The 14,578-nt window shown below is 41.8% G+C and overlaps 1 protein-coding gene across 3 annotated transcripts in view; it reads right to left on the bottom strand.

Annotated features, from left to right (window-relative positions):
* Positions 1-14,130, bottom strand: part of ocrl (OCRL inositol polyphosphate-5-phosphatase) — a 36,991-nt gene extending 22,861 nt beyond the window's left edge. For 2 of the 3 annotated variants that reach the window (XM_079508229.1, XM_079508231.1), the window contains exons 1-8: positions 13,947-14,130; positions 11,756-11,838; positions 8,961-9,052; positions 8,286-8,324; positions 7,719-7,832; positions 5,447-5,647; positions 2,230-2,500; positions 983-1,147 (exon numbers count right to left, since the gene is read on the bottom strand). In XM_079508229.1, the coding sequence (XP_079364355.1) occupies positions 983-1,147; positions 2,230-2,500; positions 5,447-5,647; positions 7,719-7,832; positions 8,286-8,324; positions 8,961-9,052; positions 11,756-11,838; positions 13,947-13,997 (1,016 nt within the window). In that variant the 5' untranslated portion in view covers positions 13,998-14,130. Of the gene's footprint in view, positions 1-982; positions 1,148-2,229; positions 2,501-5,439; positions 5,648-7,718; positions 7,833-8,285; positions 8,325-8,960; positions 9,053-11,755; positions 11,839-13,946 lie in introns of all 3 variants that reach the window. The other variant, XM_079508230.1, reaches the window with a different exon arrangement.
* Between the last annotated feature and the right edge of the window lie 448 nt (positions 14,131-14,578).

Genomic DNA, 14,578 nt, shown 5'->3' with positions numbered 1-14,578 from the left:
GTTTCGATGTCATGTCGTTCTTCGATTTTTCAAAAATAGCAGACCTACAAGCTCATAGCGCGCCACTCGGTGGCGCGCTATGAGCTTGTAGATCTGCTATTTTTCAATAGCTAAAGCATAACATAATGCAACGGTCAGGATGCATGCATGCATGCAATTATTGTGAATGAATGCAATCACAATATAGCCACAAAAAGACATCTCTGGATGGGATATTATATATATATATATAATAGGTCTTCACAATCTGGAACAAGCGTGTTGAAATGTACCAGCCTGAAGTCAAACACAGGCATTTAAATCTCGGCTCACCAAAGTCAGAGTTGCAAGAGGAGCTGCTGTTTAAAAATGCTAATCAAGTCTAGACAGGAGAACACATACGCACACACACACACACGCACGCGCACACACACACACACACACACACACACACACACACACACACGACATTAAGACATGCGAATCCCTTGACTCCTTCAGAAATGCTCTCAAAGGGCACCTACGGACGGCTGCAATTCGAAACTGGCCCCCACCCATTTTTCCCCCCACTGTTTTTTCTCTTTTTACCTCCTTTTATGATGATTTCCTGTTTATTTGCACGTCTATAAATGTTCTGATGAATTGAAAATGGTGGACCCTATTGTAAACAAGTGTAATGCTTTAGTTTAGTCGTCCACAGCTAACAGTTTTTGCGAACGAAGTGAGCACTAACTATAGAAGCTGACCAAAACTGTCTGTCTGTGTGTCTGTCTGTCTGTCTGTGTGTCACGCTGTAACACCACCCGCCCGCCACCAGAGGGCAACTGAAATTGGACTGATACAGAGGCCTGTGTGTGCGTGCGTGCGTGGGTGTGTCAGACTCTTTACTTGTTGTATTGAGTTGTGCTTGAAATGTACTGTAATTCTGCAAACTGTTAATAAATACTTCAATCAATCAAACACACGCACGCACGCACGCACCTAGAAGAGTTCTGCAACTCACCTGAAGTGGTGTATGTCTACATACTCCTTCTCCTTCTTGGCCAGACGGTGTTTGATCAGGTACTCTCTCTGGCCTGCCTGGCTGGAGAACATGGCCTGCCTTATGCTGTTGGTGGTGGGACTGTCGGTCCACGATGGAGGCCTATCCAGACGATCAAATCTGATTCTATGATAAAAAAAAATACAAAAAAATAATATATTTAACCCATTTAGGCCTGACCTCTTTAAAAAAAATGCTTCTAAATCCTCCAGTGTTCTGAAATAAATATTTTCACGATTTTTCAAAAATAGCAGACCTACAAGCTCGTAGATCTGCTATTTTTCAATAGCTAAATTATAACATAATGTTTAAAACACCAAAAAGGGGTTCCCGCCCCCAAAATGGGTTAAAATTTAGTAAAGAAATCATAATTTCAAGCAAAGATGTTTGGTACATTCTCAACCCGACACCCTGGAGATGGCGCAAGACGACACTCCTTGGTGGATTGTAGTGTCTCTCTAGCCCAAATGCAATAAAAGGCCTTTTACTTATCAAACCCACTCCGACTGCCAGGACCTAGAATGTTTCATGCCTTTTGGGTTCGTTTTTCCTCTCTCCCAAAGCCTATGGGTGTTCGCATTTAACCCGTTTTGACCCGAGATCAGATTCTAAAAATGTCTTCTACATCCTGACAGTTTTCTGAAAAGGCTACGTTTCGATGTCAGTCGTTCTTCGATTTTTCAAAAATAGCAGACCTACAAGCTCGTAGCGCGCCACTCGGTGGCGCGCTATGAGCTTGTAGATCTGCTATTTTTCAATAGCTAAAGCATAACATAATGCTAACACCAAAAAGGGGTTCCCGCCCAAAATGGGTTAAGCTAATCAATACACAGTGTAGGATTACCCGAGATATGTAATTGGGTTACAGTATAAGGTTCTATTTGGAAGAAAAGAAAAAAGCTAACAAACAGGAAAATCGTGTAGAAACCCAATCAGGCCCAGTATCCTGTGATCTGGTTAGAATCGACACGCTTCTCTTCTCTCAGCCTAGTGATAATGCAATAGGATTTCAATGAATGTATCTTGTAATATGAAAAATGCAGCTTTGTCTTTTGTTTTTTTTGTTTTTGTCTTCCTCTTTTTGTTCTTTTTTTTTTTTTTCCCAGTCTTGTCTTTTGGTTTTTGTTTTTTTGTCTGTCTTTTCTTCAATAAAAATTAAGTGAAAAAAAAAAGAATCGACATGCTATCATGGGAGGGAAGAATCTCACTCTTGTTTGGCGGGCGTGATCAAGGGGTTGTCTTTGCCCTGCATGGACGTGGTCCTGTCTTTGGGGATCGGTGGTGGGGGGGGCAGAGGGTTGGAGGGAGCGTAGGAGCCTTTGCGAGGCGGTAGCGGGGGGACGGGGGGAGGCTCCCTGGAAGCCACCGGGCGATTCTGCTGGTTCTTCTTCTCTTCCACTTTGACAGAGTGGTTGAAGGACGAATCCTCGAATCCAAAGTCCGAGGCCAGCGACTGAGCTAGGTCCCGTCTGTTGTCCGCTGCATAACACAAAACATTTGGAGATTAAATTAAAACCATGAAAAGCCTGTCGATCGATATTTGTAGTGATGCACCGAATATTCGGCCGCAGAAGATATTCGGCAGAAAATGGCTGAAAATGCATTTTCGGCCTAGTCGGTTTTTCCCGAATAGGCAGAAAATATATCACCGAATAGTGTATGCAATTAATGCTTTCAAAAGAGCTGAATAAATGTTTTATGGATCCATAATAGTGATTATTATTTAAGTTAAGTTTTGCCATAAACATTTCTTTTGCCATAAATCAGGTAGCTTTAAGCTACGGCCATGACAGCAATGGTAGGAAAAAAGATATATATATATAATATTAATCATATTCGGATATTCGGTATTCGGCCAACTGTTTCCTATATTCGGTTTCGGCCAAGAATTTCCCTTTCGGTGCATCCCTATTTTGTACAAAGGTAGGCAATTTGTTCCAATGTCAAGGTTTTTATCATTAACATTAAATGATCACAAAAAGGAAATACACAAAAAACAATAGCTAAAAAAAAATACGTTAACTGAAACTGATTTAACGTTTGCTCCTTCCTTTGCAACAGGAACCTTGTAAAGGTGACTGCAGGCCGGGGTGATGATATCCACGAGATGTATTTGAGAAGAATGGGGAAACCAGACGGTCCAATTAGTCAATCTTTTCAGTGGACTATGGCCCAATTTCTGACCACAGTTCAGTCTGATGTTCCCCTCAACATCAACAAAGTGCTACTTGACTGAAGATTACACAGCCATCTCGCTATGAGATGCACACACATACTGTATGTGAAATACATTGCAAATAGAAGACTGTTATGTATGCAAGGTCACAACATTCATTTTTACATGCCAATTTTCAACCTGGCGTCCTATTTTGGGCATGTCATTACAAATGAATACAATACATTTTGTCGTGCTTTGAGCTTGTACTGTAGCTATTTTCTCTATTTGTTGTATGACAAAACATACACAGCTGATGTGATTAAAAAAATCTTCTAAATGCTCCAGTTTTCTGAAATAAATATTTTCACGATTTTTCGAAAATAGCAGACCTACAAGCTCGTAGCGCGCCACTCGGTGGCGCGCTATGAGCTTGTAGATCTGCTATTTTTCAATAGCTAAATTATAACATAATGTTACAATTTAGGGAACACCAAAAGGGGTTCCCGCCCAAAATGGGTTAACTAGGCTATCACACAGTTCTGTTGTCGCGGTCCAGCCAAAACAAATTATTAAAACAAAAATGTAAATTATTATCCCCTCTCTGATTTACTCCGGCCCCAAACCTGTACAAACCTGTAGATTCCATTATTTTGAGAATTTTCAATTGGTGTTATTGTCTTAAAGTATTATTATTTTTAAATTATTATTCATGTCATGATTGAGTGTGAGTGCATAGGACTTGAATGGAAACAAGACCGCGGTGAAATTCTTTTGGACAAAACGCTTGACTGTACATTGTGATCTAATACAATATTCAATCAATCAAAGACATTTACAGAAATGTTTTACTATTTTTGTAAAATGTACATTGAAAACAATAACAAGAGTTAGGCCACTAATGTTTTTTTCCGTTTTTTTATGTTTTGTTTTTGGCTTTCACCTTTATTTTTTCATATTTTATAGAGGGACAGACAGTAGGCTGACAGGAAATTGGGGAGAGAGATGGGGGAGTGACATGCAGTAAAGGCCGTCGGGATCGGGAGTCGAACCCGCGGCACACTGCCAGACTTGGACTACCGGCCACAATTTTTTTTAAACTCAAACAAAACGTTTCTTCCATCTATGACAGGAGACTGCGATTCTATATCTGCTGCCATGTATATCTTCTGCAAATGTTTCTCTACTTGCACAAGCAGCATATTCTTCCTCATGTATATCTGGTATTGTAAATTTGACATATATATATTGTATAATATTGTAAATCTTCAGGCATAAAGACTCTCTTTATGCCTGAAGAATGTCCAAGTGACCAAAACGAAACCATATCAATACATTTTTGTGAAGTGAAGACAATGTGCGGGTCTTCCCTTTTCCTGCACACTCTGATACACCTGTGAACTTGTGATGTTATCAACGATATCAGAGTAAGTAAACATTTAATATGAACTTACTATGCTGTAAAATGTGTTATCCTTCCTCCAAACGACTGACTGCTGCAACAGCTGCAGGAATGTTTAGTGAGGACTCACATAATGTTTGCCATATTATGTAATACACATTAGATGCTTTGTTTGAGCATCTGTGTGTCCAGCACTGTTCTACTGTTTGATCAGTTGTGTCCAGCACTGTCCTAAGACAACAGCCACTGTCTTTTAGCTCTATATCTGACCTAATCAATCAACAGGCGAACCATGTACAACCCAGATTCGGCACAAACAAGGGACTAAATTATTTTCGCTCCTATGCCACCAAAATGTGGAACGCCCTACCAACAGTCATTAAGACATGCGATTCCCTTGACTCCTTCAAAACCGCTCTCAAAGGGCACCTACGGATGGCTGCAATTCGAAACTGGCCCCCGTAAAATCTGAATCCCCCCCCCCCCTTTTCCCCTCACTGTATATGTTTCTTTTCTCTTTTTACCTCCATTATGATGAATTCCTGTTCTGTTCTTTGTCTATATAGAAGTGTCTATTTGTACGTCTCTAAATGTTTTGATGAATTGAACATGGTGGACCCTGTTGTAAACAAGTGTAATGCTTAATTGGGTCGTCCACTCACAGTTAACAGCCTTTGTATTGAGTTTGTGCTTGAAATGTACTGTAATTCTACAAACTGTTATACATTTTTCAATCAATCAATCAATCAATCAATCAGGCTCTCGTGTGACATGCAACAGGACTACAGAGGCCATTAGGCCAGAGCTGTAGCTTCAGTAAAGTTGAAGTTGAGGTCAATTGGAAAATAAACATCAAATGACAATGTACCTGCTGTTCCCGTCTGGTTCACTGTAGTGCTGTTGTTGACGTTGGGAGGCGGTGCGCTGATGGGTTTGGGTGTGTTGGCTCCTGAAGACGCCACGGAGATGGCCGTCTTGTTTCCTCTCTGCGGTGGAATGGGGACAGGCCCCCTGTGGGGAGCTGGAGCGAGGGGCTCCATTACTTTGGGTACTGTGGGTTTGGAATCGACTAGGAAGATAAAATGAGACACAAAAGGTGGTACAAGCTGGTAAATGGGTGTCATTATTATTTCTATTTCCTGGAGTAGTCCTGATATTAAAATAATATCAATATTATCAAATCACCAGTGTTTCTTTAACTCTGAGAGTTACACATTGATTTAAATCACCACACATGCTCTCGTAATAAGGCTATGTTTTGGATGATGAAGCCATTTTCTAATGTGTCTTCCCATCTGGTTTCCATTACATTTACTGCAAAACACCATATAGATAAAGGTTAGGAAACAGGCAGAACAGTGCTATTGTTAGTGAAGGCAGTGGCTCCACAGAAGACAACGGCAGCATGCATGCAGCGCGTAGCTTGCTGACATAAAGCAGTTATTATGCAATACTTCTAAAATGCAGTCGGATGTTACTACAGACTTCCTCCAGAGTGAGTCCAAACAACTGGTTAGCATTAAGGCGTATAGGTATCTCACAACCACATTCATCCATCGTCTATAGTCGGATGTAATTTCCAAGCTGAAATGTGACCAGATTTGACTGAGAGCCTAGCCATCGCGCAAATTCCAGCTTTTCACCAGAGGAGAAAAATCTTCTTTTTTTTTCTTTTTTTTCAAATGAGGCAGACTCTTCACATACTAGAGCATGTCTGAAATAAGTGTCAGAGCTGAAATCGAAATGTAAATATGAAATAAATGCTTAAACATGTAGCTAGGTGTAATGTTAGAGACCACAGAAGTGAACCTTTCAAGCCTGTTTTCTCAATTTTCTGTTTTCTGTAAGACATTACTCTATAAGCCATATCTCCCAAACTGGTGGGTCAAACTGAACAACCAATATGTCAATTTGAAGCTATGATTCCCTGCTTTCATATGACGTGAAAAAACGAAAATTCAAAATAATCCAATGGCAGTCCCTCAGTCAAATTTAGTCACAAATGTCCGTAGTCATAACCATTATGTGACGTCTCTCACATTCACATTAGATTACGCCTCACCACACCGCTAATAGCATCGCTATTCTGGGCATGTCATTCATAATTGGCACACACGCAGGGGAAACAGCAGATCTACAAATTGAACAATCTTGTAGATTTTTTTGGTGCAGCGATGCGGTGTACAAGGCACACACTCTGGAGTAAACAAAGGCTCATGATATTCATAAGTTCTGTTTAATCCATTTTGGGCGGGAACCCCTTCATGTTATGCTTTAGCTATTGAAAAATAGCAGATCTACAAGCTTGTAGGTCTGCTATTTTTGAAAAATCGAAGAACGACTGACATAGAAACATAGCTTTTTCAGAAAACTGTCAGGATGTAGAAGACATTTTTAGAATCTGATCTCAGGTCAAAATGGGTTGACAGGATAATCTTCCCAAATGAAAAATAAAGCTCTGGCAGTCAGAATACTACAGCAGAGCCAGGAGGAGCGCTACTACATGCAGCATCATGTACTTGCTATCACCACAACAGGAAAACGTGAGTGTATTAAACTGCTACCGCCATCAATTTCAGTTCCCCCAGACAATCTCATACAAGACCAACAAAATAAATACAGGAAAAAAGGAGAAGTAGACTATGAAAACACAGGTTGCAGCCACTGCGGTATAGCGTTACATAACATTCTAAAAAAGCATAGAGTTGACCGCAACAATGGTAAGGAAGGGAAAGGACCCTTCCCTGCAGAGAGAGAGAGAGAGAGAGAGAGAGAGAGCGAGAGAGAGACTGTGTCTGGGCGTCTGGTTTGTGTGTGCTGTGTGGGTTATTTCCTGGAGTAGTCCCGATATTAAAATATACATAATAATATTATTAAATCACCAGTGTTTCTTTAACTCTGAGAGTTACAAATTGATTTAAATCACCACACATGCTCTCGTAATAAGGCTATGTTTTGGATGAAAAACATAGCGTGTGTTTTGTGTGGGTGGGTGACGACAACAACACATACAGTAGGAAATCAGTGAGTGGTGTAATCCACCCTGGGTAAATAAATGTTGGATGAGCAGCAGGTGAATAATTAATGCAGCGCAGCTGTGGTGTGGAGCGGGAGAGTGATACTGGAGGAGGAGGGCTCACCTCGTTGCTTGGCCCTCTTCACCTGGGAGAGGAAAGTGTGAGTGCGCTCATCGTCCTGTAGCTCCAGCCGCAGCTCAGGGGCTCGGTCCCCTCGCACCAGTATCCGCACACAAGCTAGGGGTAGCGCGGACGGGACGGACACACAGATGCACACGGTCACACGCATGGGAAACAAATGGAACCATGTCTCTTATTCCACACGGACTAATGCAGCCACATTAGAAATGCAGACAGTCCGTGGAATACAAAAGGCAGGTGATTTAACAGACAACCAATTCAACATGCCTCCAGATTGCTGTGGCAACCCCATGACTAGCCCCCGTTACTACATAAAGAGGTCGACAAGCATTTGGCTCCAGGCATGCTCTAAAAAATGTAGCCCGGATTGGACGAGAGCTCTGTTACGATTGCATGCCATGGTTTAAGCATTGTTCCGTTCCCACAATACAAGCCTCAAGTCTCTGCCTCGCTGAGAACATGACTCATTTATGTGATTTCCAGAAAGATCTTCATTTGGAAAAAAACAAACGACCAACAAACGAATGTGTAAATAAGTAAAGCACTTACTGGTTGCAGGCAAGTCAATAAGATGAGCCTCGTCGGCCTCTGAATGGAAAAAAGTATAGAGAAACAGAGGGAGAGTGAAAGAGTGGCCATGCTCAAGTTCAAAGGTCTATGGTGGGGGAGTAGCCAAAAGCCTTCCAAGAGGTTCCCATAGGCTCTTATCGTGACATGTTGACTTTCAAATGTTGTCTGCAAAAAGACGAAAGGAAATATGCCGAACCCCTGGATCACCATTTCTACACTACGGTGTGTGCAGTGACCTTGAACAAACACAGGCCCATGCCCGGGAACTTGGTTAAGGAATGTGATGTCTGAAGCCCACAGGCTTTTGAGGGACAGTGGGCTGTACGGTAAGTACTCTATAAACGTGCATGACTGGAATCACAAACACCTCATATTTTTTTAATGGCTTTTTTTTTGTGGCTTTTGCCTTTATTTTATATTTTTTATGGAGGGACAGACAGTAGGCTGACAGGATATGGGGAGAGAGATGGGGGGATGACATGCAGTAAAGGCCGTCGGGATCGGGAGTCGAACCCGCGGCACACTGCCAGACTGGATTACCAGCCAAGGTGCCCGGACCGCTGAGCCACGGCCCAGGCCAGTTTGACCTTTCTTTACAAGAGGCTACAACTAGTTACAGTTCCAGAAATGTACTTTTAAGAGGCATGTACTTACCCGGAACAATTAGAAAATTGCTATTGATGGGTATAGACAACTGAGGTACTGGAGATGACACAACAGATTCTGGGGTGGCCAAAACACCCAGTCTGAAATGAATGGGAAGAGAACAGAGCACCATTTAACATTACAGCTTTAAACTCCACTACAAAAGCCTTTTCTTCTAAAACATTTAGGAAAATTAAGCAATTTATCCATTATAAAACATAAAGCAAAAGAGTAAAGCATCTTTTATTATAACAGCCCATATCATGCTGTTTTAATGATGGAGATTTCATGCAAACTGGTCAATATAAGTGCATTGGAACATGGAAAACATGGAAACATGTATTATTAGTCCTACATTCAGGTTATATTGAAAACTGCATGCATAATAATAACCGTCTATTCAGACATTTTGAATCTTGCAATGTAGATGCTTTAGTTGCATACTACCAAGCGGAAAATTAAACCCACATCATTTTCACATCCCTGATTTGTTTTTGCTTCTTATGTCCAATTCTAAAATCTTAGGTTTATATGAACATCTTTCGTCACGTTCTGCCAACAACACCAAACTGTTTGGCTGACCTTGGCTTTGAGTCATTAATTTGGCCCCGAGCTCTAATCACAATTAACAGCCTCAAATCTGTGACACAGGTTGATGTAGGAGAGGCCACATTGCACTCTCTAACAACAATGACAGAGTAGGGAGGAGGCAGGGCAAAAGCAGCACTTTCTTGCGTAACACTATCACACTTCCCTCCTCCTTCTCCTTCACAGGAAGTCTTGTGTTGAGTTAGTGGAAAAATGATTCAACCATGCTTGACCAAATGTGTCCGGTCAACTTATCGTAGAAAGAAAAATAATACCAGCCGCGTTATCCCCCAGACTCGATGCAAGAATCGTTTCTTATGAAAACGTTTTGTCTTCTGCCAATTAGTGCCAAGTTGAAAGTTGAAACGTTGGCATAATTAGACAATTTGCATCAAGGCTCGAGCAACTGGTTTATGATAGTATTATTATGCATGCAGCCATAGTCAGCAGCACCTGTCCTTTTTATCTGCAGTTTTGCTAGGGGAAGTGAGGATGCGAAAGGACCACATTTGGTGAATCTTGATCATATTCTTGCTTGTATGAGACTTATGTCCCCTTTCCCGTTCATCCCAAGTGGAGCACAGCTTGGTGTGTAAGGTTTTAATGCAGTTAGCTGAGCAGGGAGCTTGTGTGCTCATGTGAGTCTCATTACACTCTAGGACAGAGTGGTGGAATTCTGCATAATGGGCAGCATGCTGGCTGGCACTGAGGCTAATCGCTCTTTCTCTCCCCAACGTTGGCACAGGCTGCTAGTGCTACAAATGCAAACAGCACGAATGGTTCATTGCGCCTATACTGGCAAGTGAGCTTAACCATTACTCTAACAGCAACAAAAGAAATCATGCCCTGAAGGGTTGAAAGTTTTTAAAAACAAATCATACATCATCTAATTCCGGCCAATCACAATTTGCGTCCTCATCTTCGTCTTCAATGTTTGTGTTTACACAATGTTTGTTCAAAACTGGCCATTCATTATCAATGGCATTTAATGTTTGTGTTAGGACAAAGCTGTATTTTTGAGGGGCTAGCGCCCATCAAAAATCACACTAGTGTGAAGTGAGGGGCGCTCTTATCATCATACATCATCAATCATGCATCACATTCCGTGCTCAGCCAATCAAATCATCACAAATGCCATTCCAGCCAATCACTTTTGGCGTCTTCACTTTTCTGCCCTAACATTTATCTTCAAGATGTACTTTGCTCAGCCAATCAAATCATCGCTATGGGGTGATGATCAGCCAATCATCAGCTCATGTTTGTGTTCACACAAACACACAAAGCTGGGCATAGGAGGTGCTAGTGCCCCTCAAAAGTCAAGAGTCAAATCCTGACTAGGTTTGCAACAAGACAACTTTAATAACAGCGATGCTTCCATATGGCTCTCAGACTTCCTGTGCCCAGTCTATGACATCACAGTCATCTATGATGTCAGTACTTTCCATATCAGGGCAAAGTTTCAGCCCAAGCATGGAATTTGGAACTTGCATTTCAGCCAGGGCAGTGAGGGGACTGAGGGCACAATGCATGACTTCTGTAATCAGAGTACTACAGACAGGACAGTCTACCAGCAAGCAGAATATTTTAGCTGTACAATGAAATCCCATGCTTCTATATAACCTTGCTATTGTGCACACCATCATGATCTGTAAATGTACGGGGAAACCGGCATTCCATTTCTTACCATACCTGTATAATACCCTTCCTCAGCGCTGAAACCACATTAACACAGGCTTCTCTATTAAACCCAGGTGACATTGACAACATATCAAGTAGCAGAAAGCCAGGGTGACCACTACAACCAGAAAGGAGAACACAAAGACCCACTTGTTTGAAATATAACAAACTATGACAGTGTCAAATGGAAGCAGCAAAGTACAGAAGTGATAAGCAGGAGGAGGGTCTGCATTAACCAAACTCTATGCAGGCATGACCAAGAAGATCTCACCAGTTCCATCTACAGTACCATCACCAAGTCACCAGTCACCACACCAAGCAAAGCAGATTAAAGGAGTAGTTGATGCAAAAAAACGACTTATTTTCTACCACACACGCCATGAAGCCTTGAAGAAGTCATGGAGATTTCTTTGTTTTTGTCACATTCCTAAACCAATAATTTGATGACAGGGTCATCGGTCAGTAGTAGACTATAGGAGAGTCATTTTTTGGGTCAACTACTCCTTTATTTTCCAACCACCTATTTGCCTAATACTTACATAAACTCTCCAGTGCGCTCAATCAGAGACAGTAGTCTGGGCTCCTTGTAGCCTTGTGACCTCAGCTCCTGGCCTCTTACAGTGTGCATCAATCAACATCATCACAATCAAGGATCACTCGTCAGCAAAGAACCATGAGTGAACTACACCAAAACACTGCATATATATTGTAGCAAATGGGTTGGCTCAACTTGGCTGGGTGGTAAAAAAGAAACCCTGAAGTGGTAACAGTTTATACGAGCCATGCGAATGGCCATTAGATGGCACGTTACAGTCAGCAGCAGCACTGTGGCACTCGACTGGCAAGTCCCATAGATCAATGGTTCTCAAACCATTCCATCCCAAAATGAATACGTATTTTGCCACAGACCCCCATCTGAAATGATGCTGTGCCAGGGAGTCAGGGACGTCACCCCATACAAGATTTGTGCTGTTAACATGTTTCAAAAAATATTCTACATTTTTCACATTTCCAAGATTTTATGAAAATAGCAGATCTACAAGCTCACGTGTCACGTTGCAGCATGTTTGTGAACTACACATTTTTATTCTGTAACTAATTTTGCCGGCCTGGGGACCCCCGGGAACCCTCTCAAGGACCTGTGCGTGTCCCCAGACCCCACTTGAGAACCACCTCCAATCCTCCATAAATAGTAAATGGTGCATTTATATAGCACCTTTATCCAAGGCGCTTCATCCAGTCACACACCAATGGCGGAGGAAACCAAGGCACCAACCTGCACATCAGGACTCAGGAGCAATTAGGGGTTCAGTGTCTTTGCTCAAGGACACTTCGACACTAACTCTGGGGGAGCACAGGATCGAACTGGGAACCTCACGGATCCCATCCAGCTAGATACCAGCCACTCTAGCCGCAATTTTATAATGGGATGAATCTATAATTGCAATACCCTCCATTGACTGACTCCCCATTCATCCAATTTGCAACTGCGATCTGCTTGTATTAAACAACGTTAAACTCACCAAAATTGCAGCTGTAGGGGAAGCTTTAATTATCCTCTTTCAAACTGCAAAGCGTTTGTTTCATAAAAATCCACCGTAGACATGTTATGAGCTACTTTCTGTCAAGAAATTCTGTGCAGGTTATAATTTTTCTAAGTGTTGGAGTTTGGAAGCGCTTGTCGAAGTAACTGGACGGCCCTGCGTACCACCCGTTTCAAATTCTCACATAATGGAGGCGACAGCAGCACGACCCGTTAATAAAAACAAGTACTTCCAAACTCCAACACTTAGAAAGAATATCACAGCATGGAATTTCTTGACAGAAAGTAGCTGATAACATGGATGTTTATGAAACAAAAGCTTGGCCTACAGCTGCAATGTTGGTGAGTTTAACGTCGTTTAATACAAGCAGAACGCAGAAGATGCAAATTGGATGAATGGGGAGTCAATGGAGGGTATTGCAACTCTAGATTCATCCCATTATAAAAAAATCTAGAGTTGCAAATTGCGGCTACCAGCCACTCTAGCCCTGAGCCACTGCCGCCCCTTCCATAGATAGATCTATGATGTTATAGAAACAGCACTGGGGCAACTTGGCAAGTCACAACCACAAGCCTACAAAATATTACAGTGGTTCTCAATGTGGGGTCTGGGGACCCGCACTGGTCTTTGAAAGGTCTCCACAGGGTTCCCAGCTAAATGTTTGACACTTACAGTAAAAACCAAAATGTACCCCTAAGCTAAGGGTAAATTCCGTTCCATATTTATCTCTCTGTGTGTGTTACATAATAACTCGGAGGATTTGACAGCGTAGATTGGGTTCCTAGAGATACAATGATCGTATCAAATGAGGATCCGTGGCCTAGTAATGCATATCAAAGTAATGGTCCTTAAATTAAAAAGGTTGGCAATCACTACAGACAATCATGACATGTTAGTATGTTAGTAGAGCTATACTATATCACGGTGCAACTGCAACATTATCCAACAATTAACAAGTCTCCAATACAACCAATAGCCTATTTGAATTTAATTACGTATTTAAATAACAACATTTAAGTTGCCCATGGCTGAATGACGTCAATAGCGTTACTACCTACCTTAGTAACCGTACGCGAAGCTAAAAGCTAACGTTAGCGAACGACAAGGAAAAGCACATCAAAAAAACTAAACACCAGAACGTGACACCCACACAACTATAAGGGAGTAGTGCTCAAAAAAAGGATATTGCCAAACATGTTTCGTCACTTATTCCAAAGCTCAACGACGACTCCATCATAATCAGTATGACATAAATAGTAGTTTTGTCATTTAGCGTTTTTCACTGTGCTTTCCTTTACCATCCAGGGAGAAAGTTAAATCTCCACCCCAGCAACAACAGACCCCAGGCCGGCCTTCCTTCCGGGTCACAGTAGAAATACCAAGGTCTTAACAGTGATGTCACCGCCCGTCCGTCATGCGAAAGTGCTTTAAGGCTACATGTCTTGGATTGTTCGTGACGTCATCTTCCTGTCCTTGTTGTCTGTATTGTAGGTGACAGCTGTCACAGCCTCACTGAAGTTAATAACAACGTTAACATGTTAATAATTGTCTACATGCATAAAGGGATCTGGATAGATTAAATAGATTAAATACTAAACTACCCAGAGAGCAGCCTGTAGGCTACGTCTATTTATTTTATAACACTTTGAAACTAAGATACCCATTTGGCAAAGAATGTCAGTTATAACACTTTGTTGGGAATCTCAATTATGATAAAATAGACATATAGAGACAGAGTCAAATATAAATGATTTTGGCTTTTGGACCTTGGTGGTTCTATGGTCAGCACAGCAGCACCATAGAACCCTCTTCAGTTTG

The sequence above is a fragment of the Electrona antarctica genome (genome assembly GCF_951216825.1).
Source record: "Electrona antarctica genome assembly, chromosome: 1".
NCBI lineage: Eukaryota > Metazoa > Chordata > Actinopteri > Myctophiformes > Myctophidae > Electrona > Electrona antarctica.
This window is presented reverse-complemented; position numbering and strand designations above follow the sequence as displayed.